Source organism: Neltuma alba, unplaced genomic scaffold (assembly GCF_004799145.2).
Source record: "Neltuma alba isolate B1F8T4 unplaced genomic scaffold, ASM479914v2 tig00003960_pilon, whole genome shotgun sequence".
Classification (NCBI taxonomy): Eukaryota; Viridiplantae; Streptophyta; class Magnoliopsida; order Fabales; family Fabaceae; genus Neltuma; species Neltuma alba.
In genome coordinates, this window is record NW_021633493.1 from 19,162 (window position 1) to 35,281 (window position 16,120).

The 16,120-nt window shown below is 34.0% G+C and overlaps 1 protein-coding gene across 1 annotated transcript; it reads left to right on the forward strand.

The window, feature by feature from the left end:
• Nucleotides 1-808: 808 nt before the first annotated feature.
• LOC114743140 (copper transport protein ATX1-like) lies at nt 809-3,064 on the forward strand. Its single transcript, XM_028931336.1, has 3 exons — nt 809-960; nt 1,764-1,839; nt 2,729-3,064. Exons 1-3 carry the CDS (start codon nt 952-954, stop codon nt 2,872-2,874), a joined length of 231 nt encoding a protein of 76 aa, XP_028787169.1. The 5' UTR covers nt 809-951; the 3' UTR covers nt 2,875-3,064.
• The last annotated feature ends 13,056 nt before the right edge of the window (nt 3,065-16,120 follow it).

Genomic DNA, 16,120 nt, shown 5'->3' on the forward strand with positions numbered 1-16,120 from the left:
TATTTCATAAGTTTATCAATTTTTTCAAATTAACCCTATTAATATTTTCTTAACAATAATCAAGTAAAAGAGAGAGGGGGGAATTAAAGAAGATATTTAAGGTGTATTAAAAAAATATCATAATAAGTAATTTAACTAACATTCTTAATCTACTCAAATCAATTAATTAGGTCTTATATTAATGACCAGAATATAATATTTTTGTAAGATCTTTTTTAAATGGGAAAAACCTAAGAAAATGATTGCTGAATTTAAAAATTCCAAATCAAGGATTACTACAAAAAACTTGTTGTCATTTACTTTTTGAGTGTAGCAATTCTTTTTACAAGTGTAATAACCAATACTGATTTAAAATTTTAAAATTCAATAGTATTTTTTTGTAGGGATTTTTTCTTTTTAAATTGTATACTGCATTGATTACTTTTTTTGCATAAAAATACTCTTGATGCATTATCAAGCAAGTAGAAAGAGATTAGTAAAAGAATAAAGTTTTATTAATTCTAAGGGTAACTTAAAAAATAATGAAAATTTAATAACAGTACCTGATTAGCTATATTTGTTAATTTTGATAAAATATTTCTTTCTTGATAACATTTTATGGAGTGTTTCCTCCATTTTTATAATTTGTAAAAAGGCGGTGGATGATAAAATGAATTTACTGAAGGAAAAAAAATTGAAGCAACGTGAGCCATGACGGTTAAAGCAAGGCCGGCGATCAACGTTGGCCCACCAAACCTAACCACACAATCGATGTCCACGTTTTCTCTTTCAGTTTTCTTATGCCGAAACGCTACATCGAGTCTTTCGTTGACCTTCCTGTTCTGTCTATAAATTCGATTGCCAAATTCCATCTTTAATCAAACACTATCCAAACATCATAAACTCGTTGCTTTTGTTCTAGTTCTTTCTCGTTCAGCTTCTTCGGAGGGAGTTGGCTTTTCTCCATTTAGCATGTCTCAGGTGATTTCCCCAAACCCGACCCCCTTATTTGTCTTCTTCTCCCCTCCTCCCTTCCATTTCTTACTTCTGTTTGCTGATTTTCTGGTTTAATTTCATTGCATCTGATTTTGTTGCGATTCTTGGTCATTCCTTTTTGGATGCGGATTTTTCACCCCGTGTCTTGCGGCTTAGATCGATTGCGTTCATTGTTCATTATGTCTGTGCTGAACTGGATATTTATTTTCCTAAAAAGTCTGATTACTTAGAAGAAATGGTTTTTGATGGGAACTCAGGATTTTCCTTCGGAATCTTTGATGATTCTTCCTGATTTGATTTAGTCCTCTATTTATTTATTATTATTTTTCAATTCTATCGTATGCTTTAGCAATTGACGTGATTTCTTGAAAGCCGTCCAATTAGCAGAAGTTTCAATCTGATCAGAATAAGCGATGCTCCTTCGTTGCTTGTTTCAAGTACATTTATATCTGGCATGTTCTATTTGTTAAAAATAGAAAAAATTGGCCTCATGAAAGGCCATCGTCTTAGCCCTGAACCCATGGTTTTAGTATAGTTAATCAATTATTGGATTTTATGAGGTGTTTGGAATTTGATGAACAACAGAGCAATTGTTCTATGATGTAATCACGTTTAGATGTCGATAGGTTAATCTTTCAGCCCTTGGTCCTTTCCATTCACTCTTTCTTTAATTTGTTTCGGTACATTTATTTTACTTAAAAGTCTGTCTGAATGCACTGTCTTGTGAGATAGGGGGTTTCCATGACCAATTTCTCCCTTTTGCCTAATTTTCTTGATATGGATTGCAGACCACAGTCCTCAAAGTTGCTATGTCATGTGAAGGATGTGTTGGGGCAGTGAAAAGAGTTTTGGGAAAACTGGATGGTAGGCTTTAATTATTGCATTCAATATATTTTTCTTTTCTTTTCTTTCTCTGGACATAGCATCATCCATGCTTAACTTCATTTTGCATGGTGTATTTGGCTTCCTGCTATCAAATTCTAATATCAACTTTGTATAGAAATTTATTGATGCACTATCTTACCCTAGCCACAATAATTGGTGCTGTTCTTACTGCAATTGTTAATATCATCATACGATTTCTGTTTTCCATCGCAATTACATGAATAATGTTGGTTTGGGTGCACATAGAGTGTTTATTAAGTTCTAAATTTTCCTTTGCTATCTCATTAAAACTGCTTTGTGCTTGGACTTAAAAGTGATGTTCTTAGAAGTTAGTATATTTATGGTGGCAAATCTCTGCATATGTTTGTCTTATTTCTGCATGCCTACATATCTCATACGGTACTTTCATTCGATACATTTGGCCCATCAAAGGTGACACAATCAAATAAGATCTTTGGACTTCTAGGTGTTGAAATAACTTCGGTTCCAACTAGACTCTCTCGGCTCATGCATTTTTGCATGAGAGGGAAAGACCTAAGCAAATATCTATGTAAATGTACATTTATGATTATGCTCATTTACTCTTTTTTTTTTCTTCCCTTTATTCCTTTTTATGTGCGCTCTGACGCTCTCTACATCTGCAAAAGTAATGCAAGGGATCCGAACCGATTCGCTTCCTCTTATCCTGTTCTGCTATGGAATTCATTGGCTTTCGTTATATTTTTTTAATACAACACATAGAAAGTTGCATACAAGCTTCAAAATGAGTTTGCTTCTGCATCTTTGCCAAAGAATGCGATAAGAGCAATATACTCCATAGCTTGCTCGTTCAATTTTGTTTGATAATGAGGAATGTTGTTATTGACAGGTGTAGAATCATATGACATTGATTTGAAGGAACAGAAGGTGACCGTCAAAGGAAACGTGCTGCCGGATACCGTTCTGCAGACAGTTTCAAAAACCGGGAAGAAGACCACCTTTTGGGATGCCGAAGGAACCGCTGGCCAAGCCTAAACCAGCAGTTGTTTCCTGAGTCATTGTTGCGAATGTTAATTGGGTAGTTCTTCAAACCAAATACAATTTGGTAGACCGTCAATAATTGTCCAACTTGTACAATGATGTATTTTACATCCATGCTGTGATCTAAAGGTGCTGTATGTTTATGTGATTGCACTGTTCATATGGGATGTTATATTTGTGTGCTTCTATCTTCCCCTGGCACTTGTGCCTCCAAACCCCCCCCCCTCTCTTGCTTAGCACATTGTTACTTCTAAGTTGAACACCAAGTTATCATTCTAATTTTTTTTTTGGGGGGGGGGGGGGTTGTATAGGTTGGGCTGGGTTTTTGCTTAAGGTGAAAATGACACGAGCCAACTCAATTGGTTTTCAATAGGGTGAAGTTTATTCTGAAAGTTGTTGCATAGAAGTTTTGAATATCTGAACTTTCTTTGGTTTCAATATTACCTCAAGGGTCTGTTTGAAACGGTTGAAAAAGTAACTTATTGAAAAAATAGCTTATGGAGAAATGAAGTTAGGTAAAAGCTAAATTAGATAAGCTGAATTGTGTTTAGATTGAAGTTCAAAAAAACTAGTTTGTAAAAGTGAGATCAGTAAAAGGTTGTTTGGATTATGGTTGAGTAAAAGTAAGTTTGGTTATAAAATGATCAAAATGGGTATGAGTTTTAATAATAAAACATGATTAGAAAAAATAATTTCACATAATACAATGAAATTAAAATAATTTAATATGAATAAGTCAAATTTAATGAGTGAATTAAATTTTAAAACTTTAGAGAAATCATAAAAAATATTTTAAATATAAAATGAAACATGAAAAAAAATGAATTGAGATAATGCAATAAATTTAAATTAATTTAGTATGAAGAAGTGAAATTGATTGAGTGAATTAAATTTTAAAATTTTAGAGAAATTATAAAAAAATTCATCGAGTACTAAATATAAGACGCCAATTAGAGTGTATTTAGGACCGGAGGAGTAATCTAAATATAAAGTGAAACATGAAAAAATAAAATAAAAGTTAAAAAAAAACGACGAAGGATGTGGGAGAGGTCTGAGAGTCTGAGGTGAAAAAAAAACTGAGGAAGTGAAATGTGTTAATATGGCTGAAGTCAGAGAAAAATAAAAGCTTTGACACATGTGCAACAGCGAAAAAGCAGAATAAGCTCAAAAATAAGTTACAGAATGCAGCTTCTCTCCCAACACCGGTCTAACAGCTTTAAACAAATAAGCTCATTTTGGACTTAAGTCCAACCAAACGGGTGATCATCTTGCAATCGAGCTTGTAGCAAAAATAAGCTACTTTTCACCCCAAATAAGTCCAACCAAACAGGCTCTTAGAGCCTAACAAAATGGACTAATAAAAGTGTTAAACAAGATCAATGCGGGTTGGATCTAGTAAAATGGACTAATTCCTTATAATATACTACCTCCAGTCCTAATTATAAAACCCAATTGACTAATTGGAGGAGATTAAGGAAGTAAATTGAATTAGTTATTTGTCCTAAATAGGTGTTGTCTTTTCTAAAATATCCTTGCTAATCAAGTGTATTGACTAGAACTATAATTATTAGAAGGACTGTCTTAAAAAAAATTGAGTAAATATGAGAGACAAAATGGATTGAGATCTTATATTTAGGACCAAAATAAAAATCAAACAGGGTCTTATATTAAGGACCGGAGGTAGTAATAAATTAATGTTCAAATTTTTATTGGGAAAGATGTTTGCATTTAGTGATGCATAAGGCCTTAACAGTAGCCAAATAAACGAGTATCATGTTAAACTCATGTTTTGTATGATTTCATGTGGATATGATTGTGCTTCCTCTTTTTCCTTCATTTTCGCGCCAAAAGTTTTTGTGATGTTGCCTTGTCAAAAACAAAAGAATAATGTAATCCAAATTTAATCTCGAAATGCCCAAAAACAAAAAAAAAGACTGGTACACTTCCGATGGTGATGCACAACGAGGTAAATAGCTACTTCCACTGCCTAAGCATAAGGGGAGCACGTATATTTTGTTATATCTCTCCGCCTCCTCTTTTCCCTCCCATCATTTCTTCAGCAAATCCCAAAAAAGCAATAAAGCATTAGGCATGTATACGATTGAACCTCATTTTTCCCGCACCAAAGAAATATGCCATTCATGAGGTAAGTGGTTGGGGTAAAAATATACTCCTCTGGTTCTTATTATAAGACCCAATTTGACTTTTTATTTGGTCCTAATTATAAGACCCAATCCATTTTCTCTCTTATATTTATGCATTTTTTTCCAAGATAATCCTTCTAATAATGATAGTTTTAGCCAATATACTTAATTAGCAAGGATATTTTAGGAATAACAATACTTATTTATTATAAATAACCAACTTAATTTACTTCCTTAATCTCCTCAAATAAGTCAATTGAGTCTTATAATTAGGACCGGAGGAGTATTAATTTATGACCACTTCGGGCCGGTAATATGGGTTGTAACCCGCGGGCCAGCCCGCCAACCCACTCTAAAGAGGCGGGTTAGGGTTGGTTTTTTTCCAGCCCGCCGAAAAACGGGTTACATCAGCCCGGACCGTTTAACCCGCGGGTTAAAACGGGTTAGCCCGCGGGTTGGCGGGCTGGCCCGTATAACCCGCCATTTTTTTTTTTTTATTTTAAATTTTTTCCTTTTTCGGTTTTCCCTCCGAGAGACCGAGACTCCTGTCTGACTCCACATCACTAAGACACTAATCTGCAAGTGCAAGTCATAACCCTAAGTGGCTAAGTCCCTTCCGTCTTCCGAGTTCCGACTTCCGGCCTTCCAGTTTCAGCCTTCCGCAGTTCCGCACTAACCAGTAACCCTTCCGTCTTCCGACTTCCGGCCTTCCAGTTTCAGCCTTCCGCACTAACCAGTAACCCTTCCGTCTTTCGACTTCCGGCCTTCCAGTTTCAGCAGTTGACCACTCCGCTCGTCAGTCGTCACTCGAGTACTCGTCTACTCGACCTGTCGACCAGCCGTCCCCGACGACTCCCCCCCGTCCCTCGCCTCACTCGCTCAGGCGCTCGGCGGCGTCGGCGCTCCATCACTCAGTCACTCCCTCCTCTCACCTCTCGGCTCTCAGTCTCTCAGTCACTCCCCAAGGACCCCAACACTCAGACTCAGTCACGGACTCACGGTCTCAGTCTTCACTCTCAGAGTCTCAGTGCGACGCTCGCTGACTGTGCCTAACTCTCACTCCCTCAGTCCCTCCGACGGTCCGAACATCACCGCTCACGGAGTCAGGGCCTCACGCTTAGGCTCTCACAGTCACGGCTCACCCTCACCTCACGGCACAGTCACCGGTCACGCAGAGGCAGAGTCCGAGAGACCGAGACAGCAGGCTCTCATCTCACACAGACACCCCTCTGACCCTCTCTCAAGTCTCGAACTCAAATCCTCAACCTCAATCGAGGCTCACTCTCGTCTCTGGCGACTACCGACAGCGACTAGGGGCTCTTGGAGTTGGTGGCTGGTCTCGCACTCTCACTCGCAGGTCAGAGGCAGAGACAGAGATCGCGTTCGCGTCGCTTGAGTCCGTCTCCCTTCTTCATCGTCGTCGAGCTCCAGTCCGGGTTCTTCGAGCTCCATTGCTCCAAGTCTCCCTCTTGCTCCGTCGGTGAGTGACGGTGACTACTCGCCTGTTGTTCTGTGCAGCTGTGCTCTCCTCTCCAGTCTGGTAATTTGCTAATTCATTGGAATACTGGATTGATTAAGTCATTAATTTAACACTTGTTAAGGCTGAGATTGTGACTGGAATTCTGGATTGATAGATTGATTATTCTTTCTTCAGTTAAATTTCAATTTTTTTAGTTATGTTTGGACGGTTTCGGTTTGGATCTGATTGAAATAGATTAGTAGAATTTAATTTTTTTTTCAATGTTTTCTTGTTTGTGTAATTGTTGAATGGAAATATGGAATATCTTTTGCAGTATACGTTGTTAAACCAAAATGGGTGATGAGGCGCATAAAAGAAAGTATGTTGACAATGCTGCTGAAAGTAATACTATTCAAGATGAATCTGCTCCACCCGTGTCTTCTATGCCTAAATCAAATAAAAGGGCTAAAAAAACAACATCTAAGGTTTGGAAGTTTTTTACTAAAAGTATTATAGATGGCAAAGAAAAGGCTACATGTAATGGGTGTGGAAAAGTGTATTTAGTTGGTGGTAAGGATTATGGGACTTCAACTCTCCGGCGTCATGTTAATGTATGTGTGTCTCTTCCAAAATATAAGAACATTGGTGCCATGATGATAGATCAAGCAGGGAATGTGAGGGCTAGACAAATTGATCATAACAAGGTCCGGGATAAGATTGCTTTTGCTATTATTAAACATGATCTTCCATATTCCTTTGTTGAGTATGATGCAATTAGGGATTTACTTTCATATTTAAATCCTGATTACAAGAACATTACTAGAAAAACTGCTGTGGTGGATGTTTGGAATTTCTATCTTAGTCAAAAAGAGATCCTAAAGAAAACATTAGCAAACAGTCTTTGTAGAGTGTGTTTGACTTCTGATTGTTGGACTTCTATAACTGGTGAAGGATATCTTTGTTTGACTGCTCATTTTGTTGATGATAAATGGAAGCTTAATAGCAAAATCCTTGCATTCTCTAAGATGGATCCTCCTCACTCTGGGATTGAATTGGCTAAAAGGACACATGATATATTGAGGGATTGGGGGATTGATAAAAAGGTATTTTCTATTACTTTGGATAATGCTTCAGCAAATGATAATATGCAAAATTTGCTGAAAGAACAATTGAATCTGACCAATAGCTTGATCTGCAATGGAGAGTTTTTCCATGTGAGATGTTGTGCCCATATCTTGAATCTCATAGTGCAGGAGGGCTTGAAAGTAACAAGTGATGCTATGCATAAAATTAGGGAGAGCATTAGATATGTAAAGCAATCACAGGCAAGGTTCATTAATTTCAAGAAATGTTGTGACAATGTTGGGGGTATTGAAACTTCAATGGGTTTGAGGCTAGATGTACCGACTAGATGGAATTCAACATACACAATGCTTGAAAGTGCTATTAGATATCGTCGTGCTTTTGTTAATTTAGCTTTTCATGAAACCCATTACCACTATTGTCCAACAAATGAAGAGTGGTCTAGAGCAGAAAAGATGTGCACATTCTTAGAGCCTTTTGCGGTGATAACAGACATGATTTCTGGCTCATCATATCCCACTGCTAACATGTATTTCATGCAGATATTTACAATTGAGTTAATGTTAAAATCACATTTGGATGATGAAGATCCAGTGATTCGGGATATGGCTGTGAGAATGGTTGAGAAGTTTGACAAATATTGGAGTGATTATAGTGTAATTCTTTCTCTAGCGATTGTTCTTGACCCAAGAATGAAGTTTGATGTCATAAAGTTTTCTTACTCAAATCTTGATCCCATCAATTATAATGATAAGGTTGAAAACATTAGGAGCAAGTTATACTATGTTTTCAATTATTATAGAAATATGGGATCATCAACTTCATCTTCGGTCCCTTTTGTTGGAGAATCAAGTTCAACTTCTAATCTCAATGTGAGAACTGAGATGGCAGCACCACCTTCTGACTCTACCTCTCATGATAGTGATGATGAAGGCACCACCTACTTGAAAGCTTTTAGGGTGGGTTTGAAATTCTTTAATACTTATGACTTAAATGTCTTTTTGCTGTCCCTTTTCATTACTTAGCTTTTACTAATTCTTTATTTTAATGATTAATACTGCAGAAATATCTTACATGTAAGAGCAAAGATGCCACATCAATTGAAAAGTCTGAGTTAGACTATTATTTGGAAGAAGTGCCCCTTGATCCTAATTTGTTTGTGAAATTTAATGTTTTGGAATATTGGAAGACTAATGCAGCTAGGTTTCCATGCCTTTCAAAGATGGCATGTGATATTCTTAGTATTCCAATTACTACAGTTGCCAGCGAATCAGCTTTTAGCATTGGTTCAAGGGTTCTCACAAAATATCGAAGTTCTCTTCTTCCAGAAAATGTTCAAGCTCTTATTTGCACTCGGAATTGGATTCTTGGTTTTCCTAGTGGTAATATATTTGTTTTGTATATATTAAGCTCACCATAGTAGTAAATATGCTAACACTTTTTTTTTATATGTGGCAGATACATCCGAGTCCGACACCAAGAAGAAGGACATTGTTGATGTTGATCTTTTGGATGCTTCAGATATTGCTTCTAATGTTATTATTGCAGATTGAAAATCATTAGATTAGACTTATTTTGTTTGAAAACTTTGTATGATTAAGACTTGTTGAAGCCTTGAAGGTTATGTTTCTAGTTTATGTGTTGGATTTGCTGATCAAATCTAGATTGTATAACTTATAATTGTATTTTGGTGATAGTTTGGATAAATTTATATTTCAAAAACATGCTGTAAAAAAACGTAAAAAAAAAAAAAAAAATTGGCGGGCTGGCGGGCCAGCCCGCCAACCCGCTATGGCGGGTTAGGGTTGGCCTTTTGCCAGCCCGTCAAAATACGGGTTGAAGCAACCCGCACCGTTTAGCCCGCGGGTTGTGGCGGGCTGGCCCGCAACCCGCGGGCCAGCCCGTTTTCCCAGCTCTTCCGCTACATGTTCTTACTATTTATTGAACCTTAAAATAGTGCTGGCTATTCCCAACTTGCCACACCCCAGCCACGCCCATTCATCCTAAATTCACACGCTCATTTCCCCTATATTCATTTAGGAATTTAATACCACAACCTATCTTTTTTAAGAGAGCGTGGGTTGTGACTTGAACCCAAAGTTCTTGACAGGGCCCCCAAGAGTTGATTTCGAAGACGTTGGTCTGCATGGAGGCATGTGTATTCAATGAATATATTCTTTTATTTACTGTTCCTTCTCCCTGTTTTTTTCATTTGTTTGAGGAAACTTCTCCTTGTTAAAATAGAAAATAAAATATTTCAATCGTGATCTCCAGTGATGCTCGTTTCGGGGGCTGCTGATCAACGGTGCTCTTGACATGTTCACGGATTATTATCCAAGTGATGGATTTTTTCCCCTTACAGGGCCGTCCTCAATGGAATCGGACTTTAAAGTTCCGAATGCGTTTTCATTAATTCATTACATATTTACATAAATGCCCTCAGCTTTTTAAATTTTTCTGAGGAAAACTTCTCCCGCCGGAGTCGCCGTCGCCTGCGCTTGTTATTCTGGATAAACATGTCCTTGTTGTTACGTACTGCTTCCAGTTTTTAATATAAGAGTTCATTTAATTTTTAGTTTGATACTAAATATAATATTTAAATTTATTTTATTTCTCATATTTATCCAATTTTTTAAGGTAATCCTTGTAATAATGATAGTTCTAGTCAATACACTTGATTAGTAAGGATATTTTAGAAAAGATTATACCTATTTATTATAAATAACCAATTTAACTAATTTTCTTAATTTACTCAAATTAGTCGGCTAACTCTTATATTAAAAACTGGGGAGGTAGTATAAACTAAGTTACTTATCCATAAGACTAAAGTATACATTTAGTTCTTTATCTTTATATAAGATTTTATTTTGATTCCCTAATTATAAAAGTATATTTTTAGTCCTCTTATTCTAAAATTGTTGATCTTAAATAATAATTTTATACAATAATTATAGTTGTTTTGAAATTTAAACTTAATACGTTAGTATTTGAGTATTCATATTATTATTTTTTGTTAATAATCTTAGAATTAAAGAACTAAAAGTGCGGTTTTTAAAGTTGATAGATTAAATTAAAATTTTGTAAAAAATTAAAGGATTAAAAGTATATTTTAACCTATCCATAATAATTAAATCATTCAAATCTAGAGTGATTAGATTTGAAAAATTAGAGAGGTGAGGTTATGAATTTTTTTCTTCATAACAGAGTTTATAAAATTTTGATAAACATAAGATGTAAAACCAAAAAAATAAAAAAATCAATTAAAAATGTTAACTCGCTGGTCAAAAAAATAAAAATAAAAATGTTAACTCTACTTTTTAAATTTTTAAATCGAGCTTGTTGAAAATTTTTCTTTTCTCTCCTCACCTCTATTTTCCTCGAAGTAAACAAATGATTAATCCTATCTATAAAATATATATTTTTTAATTTATGTCATGTTATTAATCTTTTCACATAAATATATACTTATATTTCGCTATTTCTAAGAACAAGGTATTAAAATATAGAACATATATCAGGTAAAGTTAGATAGTTACTGAAGTTTAAAATAGAATTAATGAGATTTAAGATTTTTCTTACTTTTAATAAAATTAAAAATGTTTTATAAATAAAAGGGAAAATCCCAATTAAATCAAATTAAAACATCAAAATTCAAATTTATATCCATACCCTTAGCAAAGTTCCAATAAGGTGAAAATGCCAAATTAGAGATTTTTTAATGTTGTTAAAATTCCAAAGTGCCTACTATATATATTTTTTAAAAAAATTTAACGTGGGCGTAGGACTAATTTTAGTTTTAATTATTTTAACGGGATTTAACTATTGTTTTTTCTTCTTTAAACAATTAAAAACAAAAAAAAGAAAAGAAAAACCAAGACTATGGCCAATTAAAAAAACAGTTGAAAATTCAAGATAGAAAATTCTTTATTTTCAGAGATTTATGAAGTCACTAAAACATCAGGACTGGTGACAACGGGTTTACAATTTCAAATATCAAAGATTAGCTTGATCAGAGATATTTGTTTGAGCAAAAGGAATTAAAAGGTGCAGATTAACTTGCGAATTCGCAAGCGGCACTGGAGCTCATCAATTACTTTTTCATTGGAAAAAATCTCAATTAAAAAAATATTTAGATAAAAACCAAATTATAATTTTAAAAATAATTTTATAGTATACGAAATAAATATGTGAAAGAGTTTGTCTCAATTTATTAAAAAAACTTTTGCTAATATCCAAACACCTTCTAAATCTAGTTACAATAGTTAAATCAAAATTAGGCCTATTAACTTTAATATTCCTTTTTAACTATGAAGAGGCATTTTGTTATTTTACCAAGATTTAAGAATCTTTTTATTAAGGAAGTGTTTGAATTAATTTTTTAAAAGCAATTTTACAGAGTTTGAGATAAGCAGAGGGAAGAGTTTTTCTCAATTTACATAATTATATTTTTTTAAAATACTTTTGGGAATACTAAACACTTTTTAGAGCCACTTAGCCTGATTAAAAATTGATTAAAAGTGTAAGTCTTAGCGCAGAGATTTTGGAATTTAGTAGTCTCTAATAAAATTCTCTGTAAATAAAACAGGAGAACCAACAGGGATCGGATCTTTCGGAAAGAGCTAGTTTTTCACAACGTGGCGAATCAAGGTTCGAATTCCCGCTGAGAGAGGTACTCACATTTAGTATCCTGATAGTGTCTCAAATAGGATTATCTCTCATAAGAAAATACCTATATTTTAACAACAAAAAAAAGGAGAAACATAGTAAAAAGAAAGTATCCACGCTTCTTATAGTTTAGCAAGGGTCTCGGTTGGACCACGGATCCGTGCCTTCCTGGCACACTGAAAGAGAGAAGGGAGGCCACTCATAGTTTTCTCTTCAGCCAAAATTCCAATAATTCTCTTTCAAATCAATTTAAAAAAACAAAATTGAAAAGCCCGGGTCAGTTGACATTGGTGGAAACTGACCTTTTTACAATTTGTTAAATAAATGTAATAACACCATTTTTAATAGCCACCAGGGACAACCTCAGAGTCTGTTATTATTCTGATTTTAAATATAAAACTCATTTTATAATATATTTTATATTTAAAACTAAACAAGTGTAATTTTAAATCACGTCTTGATATGAGAATTATAAAAAATGAGTAATTTATAATTATTTCTGCAATCATTTTTTTAACCTAAAAATATGTCATGGTTTTGATGGGTGTGGACTTTTTTTTTTTGGGTGAAAAAACATTTTTAACAGTTGCTTTCTTAAAACGGAGCGTGGTGGTGGAGGACTTTTTAAACCCTTTGTCATGGATCCCGATGTTCTTTAAATGGTGATCAAGAACTATCTGTCTCTTCTAGATAGCACTGTTGTACACCCGCGAGTCTTGTCACTGTCACTGTGGCAGAAAATATTCACCGTTGATCTCTCAAAGGGTTGGGGTATGATGTGAGATGTGGGGACGTTGATGAGGCGTCTGGATGAGGCCTGATAAGGAGGCCGGCAGGGTATCAGAGAATGGGGTCTGCTCTGATCTGCCTCAAATTTTACAATTCCGTTCATCTGTCAAATCACTCTCCTTTTTCACCCCTCTTCCTTTTCTCTTTTCCCCTCTCCTTTTTGGGACCACTCTAGAGGCCGTTCCATAGAGAAGAATGTATTTTTTTTAACGAGACAAAGTACTTAAATACCTAAAAGTATACATAAAAAGGCATTTAATTTTTTTAAAAAAAAACTTTTATATGTCATACAAATTTTATTTCGCAGCATTTTGTCCTGAACTACTATACTATATTTGATAAGACGAAAATGTTAAGATAATAACAGAGATGGGAGATTAAATGATCATAATGTTCCAATAAAACTGATTATTTTTTTACTGATATTTTGTTATGTATTGATAATAACTTTCTGTATTTATAATTAAAAAACGATTAATTATATTTATATGTTGATTACCATTACCAATGGAAAAGATAGTTGAGAGAATTCCAATCAAATCTCACAGAAGAGAAGTAATTACCAAAAAGTCCTAATAACAACCTCAACAGCCTATAATAACAAGTCTTATAGTGAAGAACGACAGCTTCTGAGATTTTTTTTAATTATTTTTTTTTGTTTGGGATCTCATTATAATTCTCCAAGATAGTTTTATTTGAAATAACAAATACGGGTAATTCCCAGCAAGCACCAGATAGGCAGATCAGGTGCTGGTGTCGGGGCATTTTGGACATTCTACAAAGTTTTCCAGCAGAGCCTCACTATCGCCTCAGGAGGTCAAATGGTCAATGGGAGAGAGGCTTCTGTTGCGAGGATGAAAATGGAGTGCGGAGAGATTTCTCCTCAGCCTGCCAAAAGGATCAAGGCACCAAACGGGATCCTATCCTATTCTGTGTCATAGAGTGCTGTTCCTGGTAACTGTGGAGAGGCATTTCATTTCGTTAATCTACAAGATTCCTTTTTTTTCAGTGACGAAGTGGAGGGAATAATAGTTGTAATAATACTATTTCTTATTCTAATCTAATTAATAAATACGTATTATTTTTTTTAAAATATCTTTACTAATCAAATTTATTGGTTAGAACTAGTATAATTAGAAGGATTATCTTAGAAAACAATAGATAAATATAAAAGACAAAGGAAATTAGATTCTTATATTTAGGACAAAAAAATCAAACAACGTTTTATATTAAAAGGCAGAGGTAAGAGTAATATGTTATTTCTCGCAATATTTTAACACTGAGGAGGTGTTTAAGTAACCCCATAATCACTTTTCAGAAACACTTTTTGTAAATCGAGACAAATTCCTCAATAAATTTACTTCGTATACCGTAAAAGCACTTTTGAAATCATGGTTTTGTTCTTACCCAAACACTCCTTGAATGTGACATACTATCTCCGGTCCTTAATATAAGATCCTATTTGACTTTTATTTTGGTCATAAATATAAGGCCCTAATCCACTTTATCTCTCATATTTATATATTTTTTTCAAAGTAACCTTTTTAACATTGATAGTTCTAGTTAATATACTTGATTAGTAAAGATATTTTAGTAAAGACAACACCTATTTAGAATAAATAAATAATTTAATTTATTTTTTAATCTCTTTAAATTAATTAACTGGTTTTTATAATTAAGATCGAAAGTGATATAATTTAAATCCAAACTCCATAACTCGTAGGCACGTAAGCAAGGCAAGCGGGAGGAAACTAGAGAGCATGTAAAACAAGGGAGGACCGGTCTAGTGCGAAAGGCAGGAGGGGTCAATAAGTTTATTTGTATATAGAAAAATATTTTTTTTCTTTTTTGGGTATTTTGGGGGGGGGGGTGTTTGGTATTAATGTTGCTGTGCAGGGTTGTGACAGCGGTAAAGTGAATAGAAAAGCAAAAAAGAGGACAAAGGGCTGATGTTACGTATCACTGAAGGGGGGGAAGGGAGGCAGCAGGCAGGCCGCGTCTCCATCAAGCCCTCGTCCTGTTGTGCCGCGAAACCCGGACTCCAGTCCCACCTCCCCCCTGCCTCCCCCCTAATCATCATTCATCTCCCTCTCTCTATTTTTTAATTTATTACATTTTTTTTGATGAAATTTAATTTATTACCTTTAAAAAGTCTCTTACTATACATTTTAGCCCCCGCAGTCTAATTTCAAAGACCGTCAGATATTAAATTTGAATGCTTTTTTAACAAAAATTTTAATCGATCTTACTCATTTTTTACGAGGGACTTTTCTCCAACTTTTGTCTGCATTAATCTACTAGTTTCATCTACTAAAAATTGTTTTTGAATATTGGAGGTAAAAATAGATTCTTCCTAACCATTTATATCAGGATTACAATTCAGAAAATATCTTTTAAAAGGTTAGCTCTAAATGTAACTGATAAAATTTGAATATGATTTAATCAAATAATCATATGAAAAAAAAATCTAACCCTTAATGTTGGCTGAAAAAAAAAGTCTTAGATTACCTATTTAAACGATGAGAATAGTTTCTCATTAGTTGGTCCAAATTAAATTGATTATGTTTTTAATTAACATATATATAAAACCATTTTTAAATTTCTTATAATAATTCAAAATAAGAACAATATTTTTAATAATTCAAAATAAGAACAATAAAATCCCTTCAATAAGAGTGATAAATACTATTTCTGGTCTTTAATATAAAAGCTTATTTGATTTTTATTTTGATTCTAAATATAATATTTCAATTTATTTTATCTCTCGTATTTATCTTTTTTTAAGATAGTCCTGTAATAATAATAATTCTAGCCAATACACTTGATTAGTAAGGATATTCTAAAAAAGATAATACCTATTCATCATATATAACAAACTTCACTAATGTTTTTAATATATTCAAATTAGTCAACTAACCCCTATATTAAATATAAAGGGCAGTATCACATTTTAACAAAATCAATCCATACGAACATCCATATGAATATGTGCCGAACGATTCTCAATATTTATTACAGATAATCAAGTTAATTAATTTTTTTTAATGTTTTAAACCGACTCTTTAGCTGCAATTTTATCATAGATATTGAAATAGTTTAA

Excerpts from the sequence above, each read along its gene's own strand:
- LOC114743140 (XM_028931336.1), top strand. Across the intron at positions 1,840-2,728 it reads AGTTTTGGGAAAACTGGATG|GTGTAGAATCATATGACATT; the intron begins GTAGGCTTTAAT and ends TGTTATTGACAG.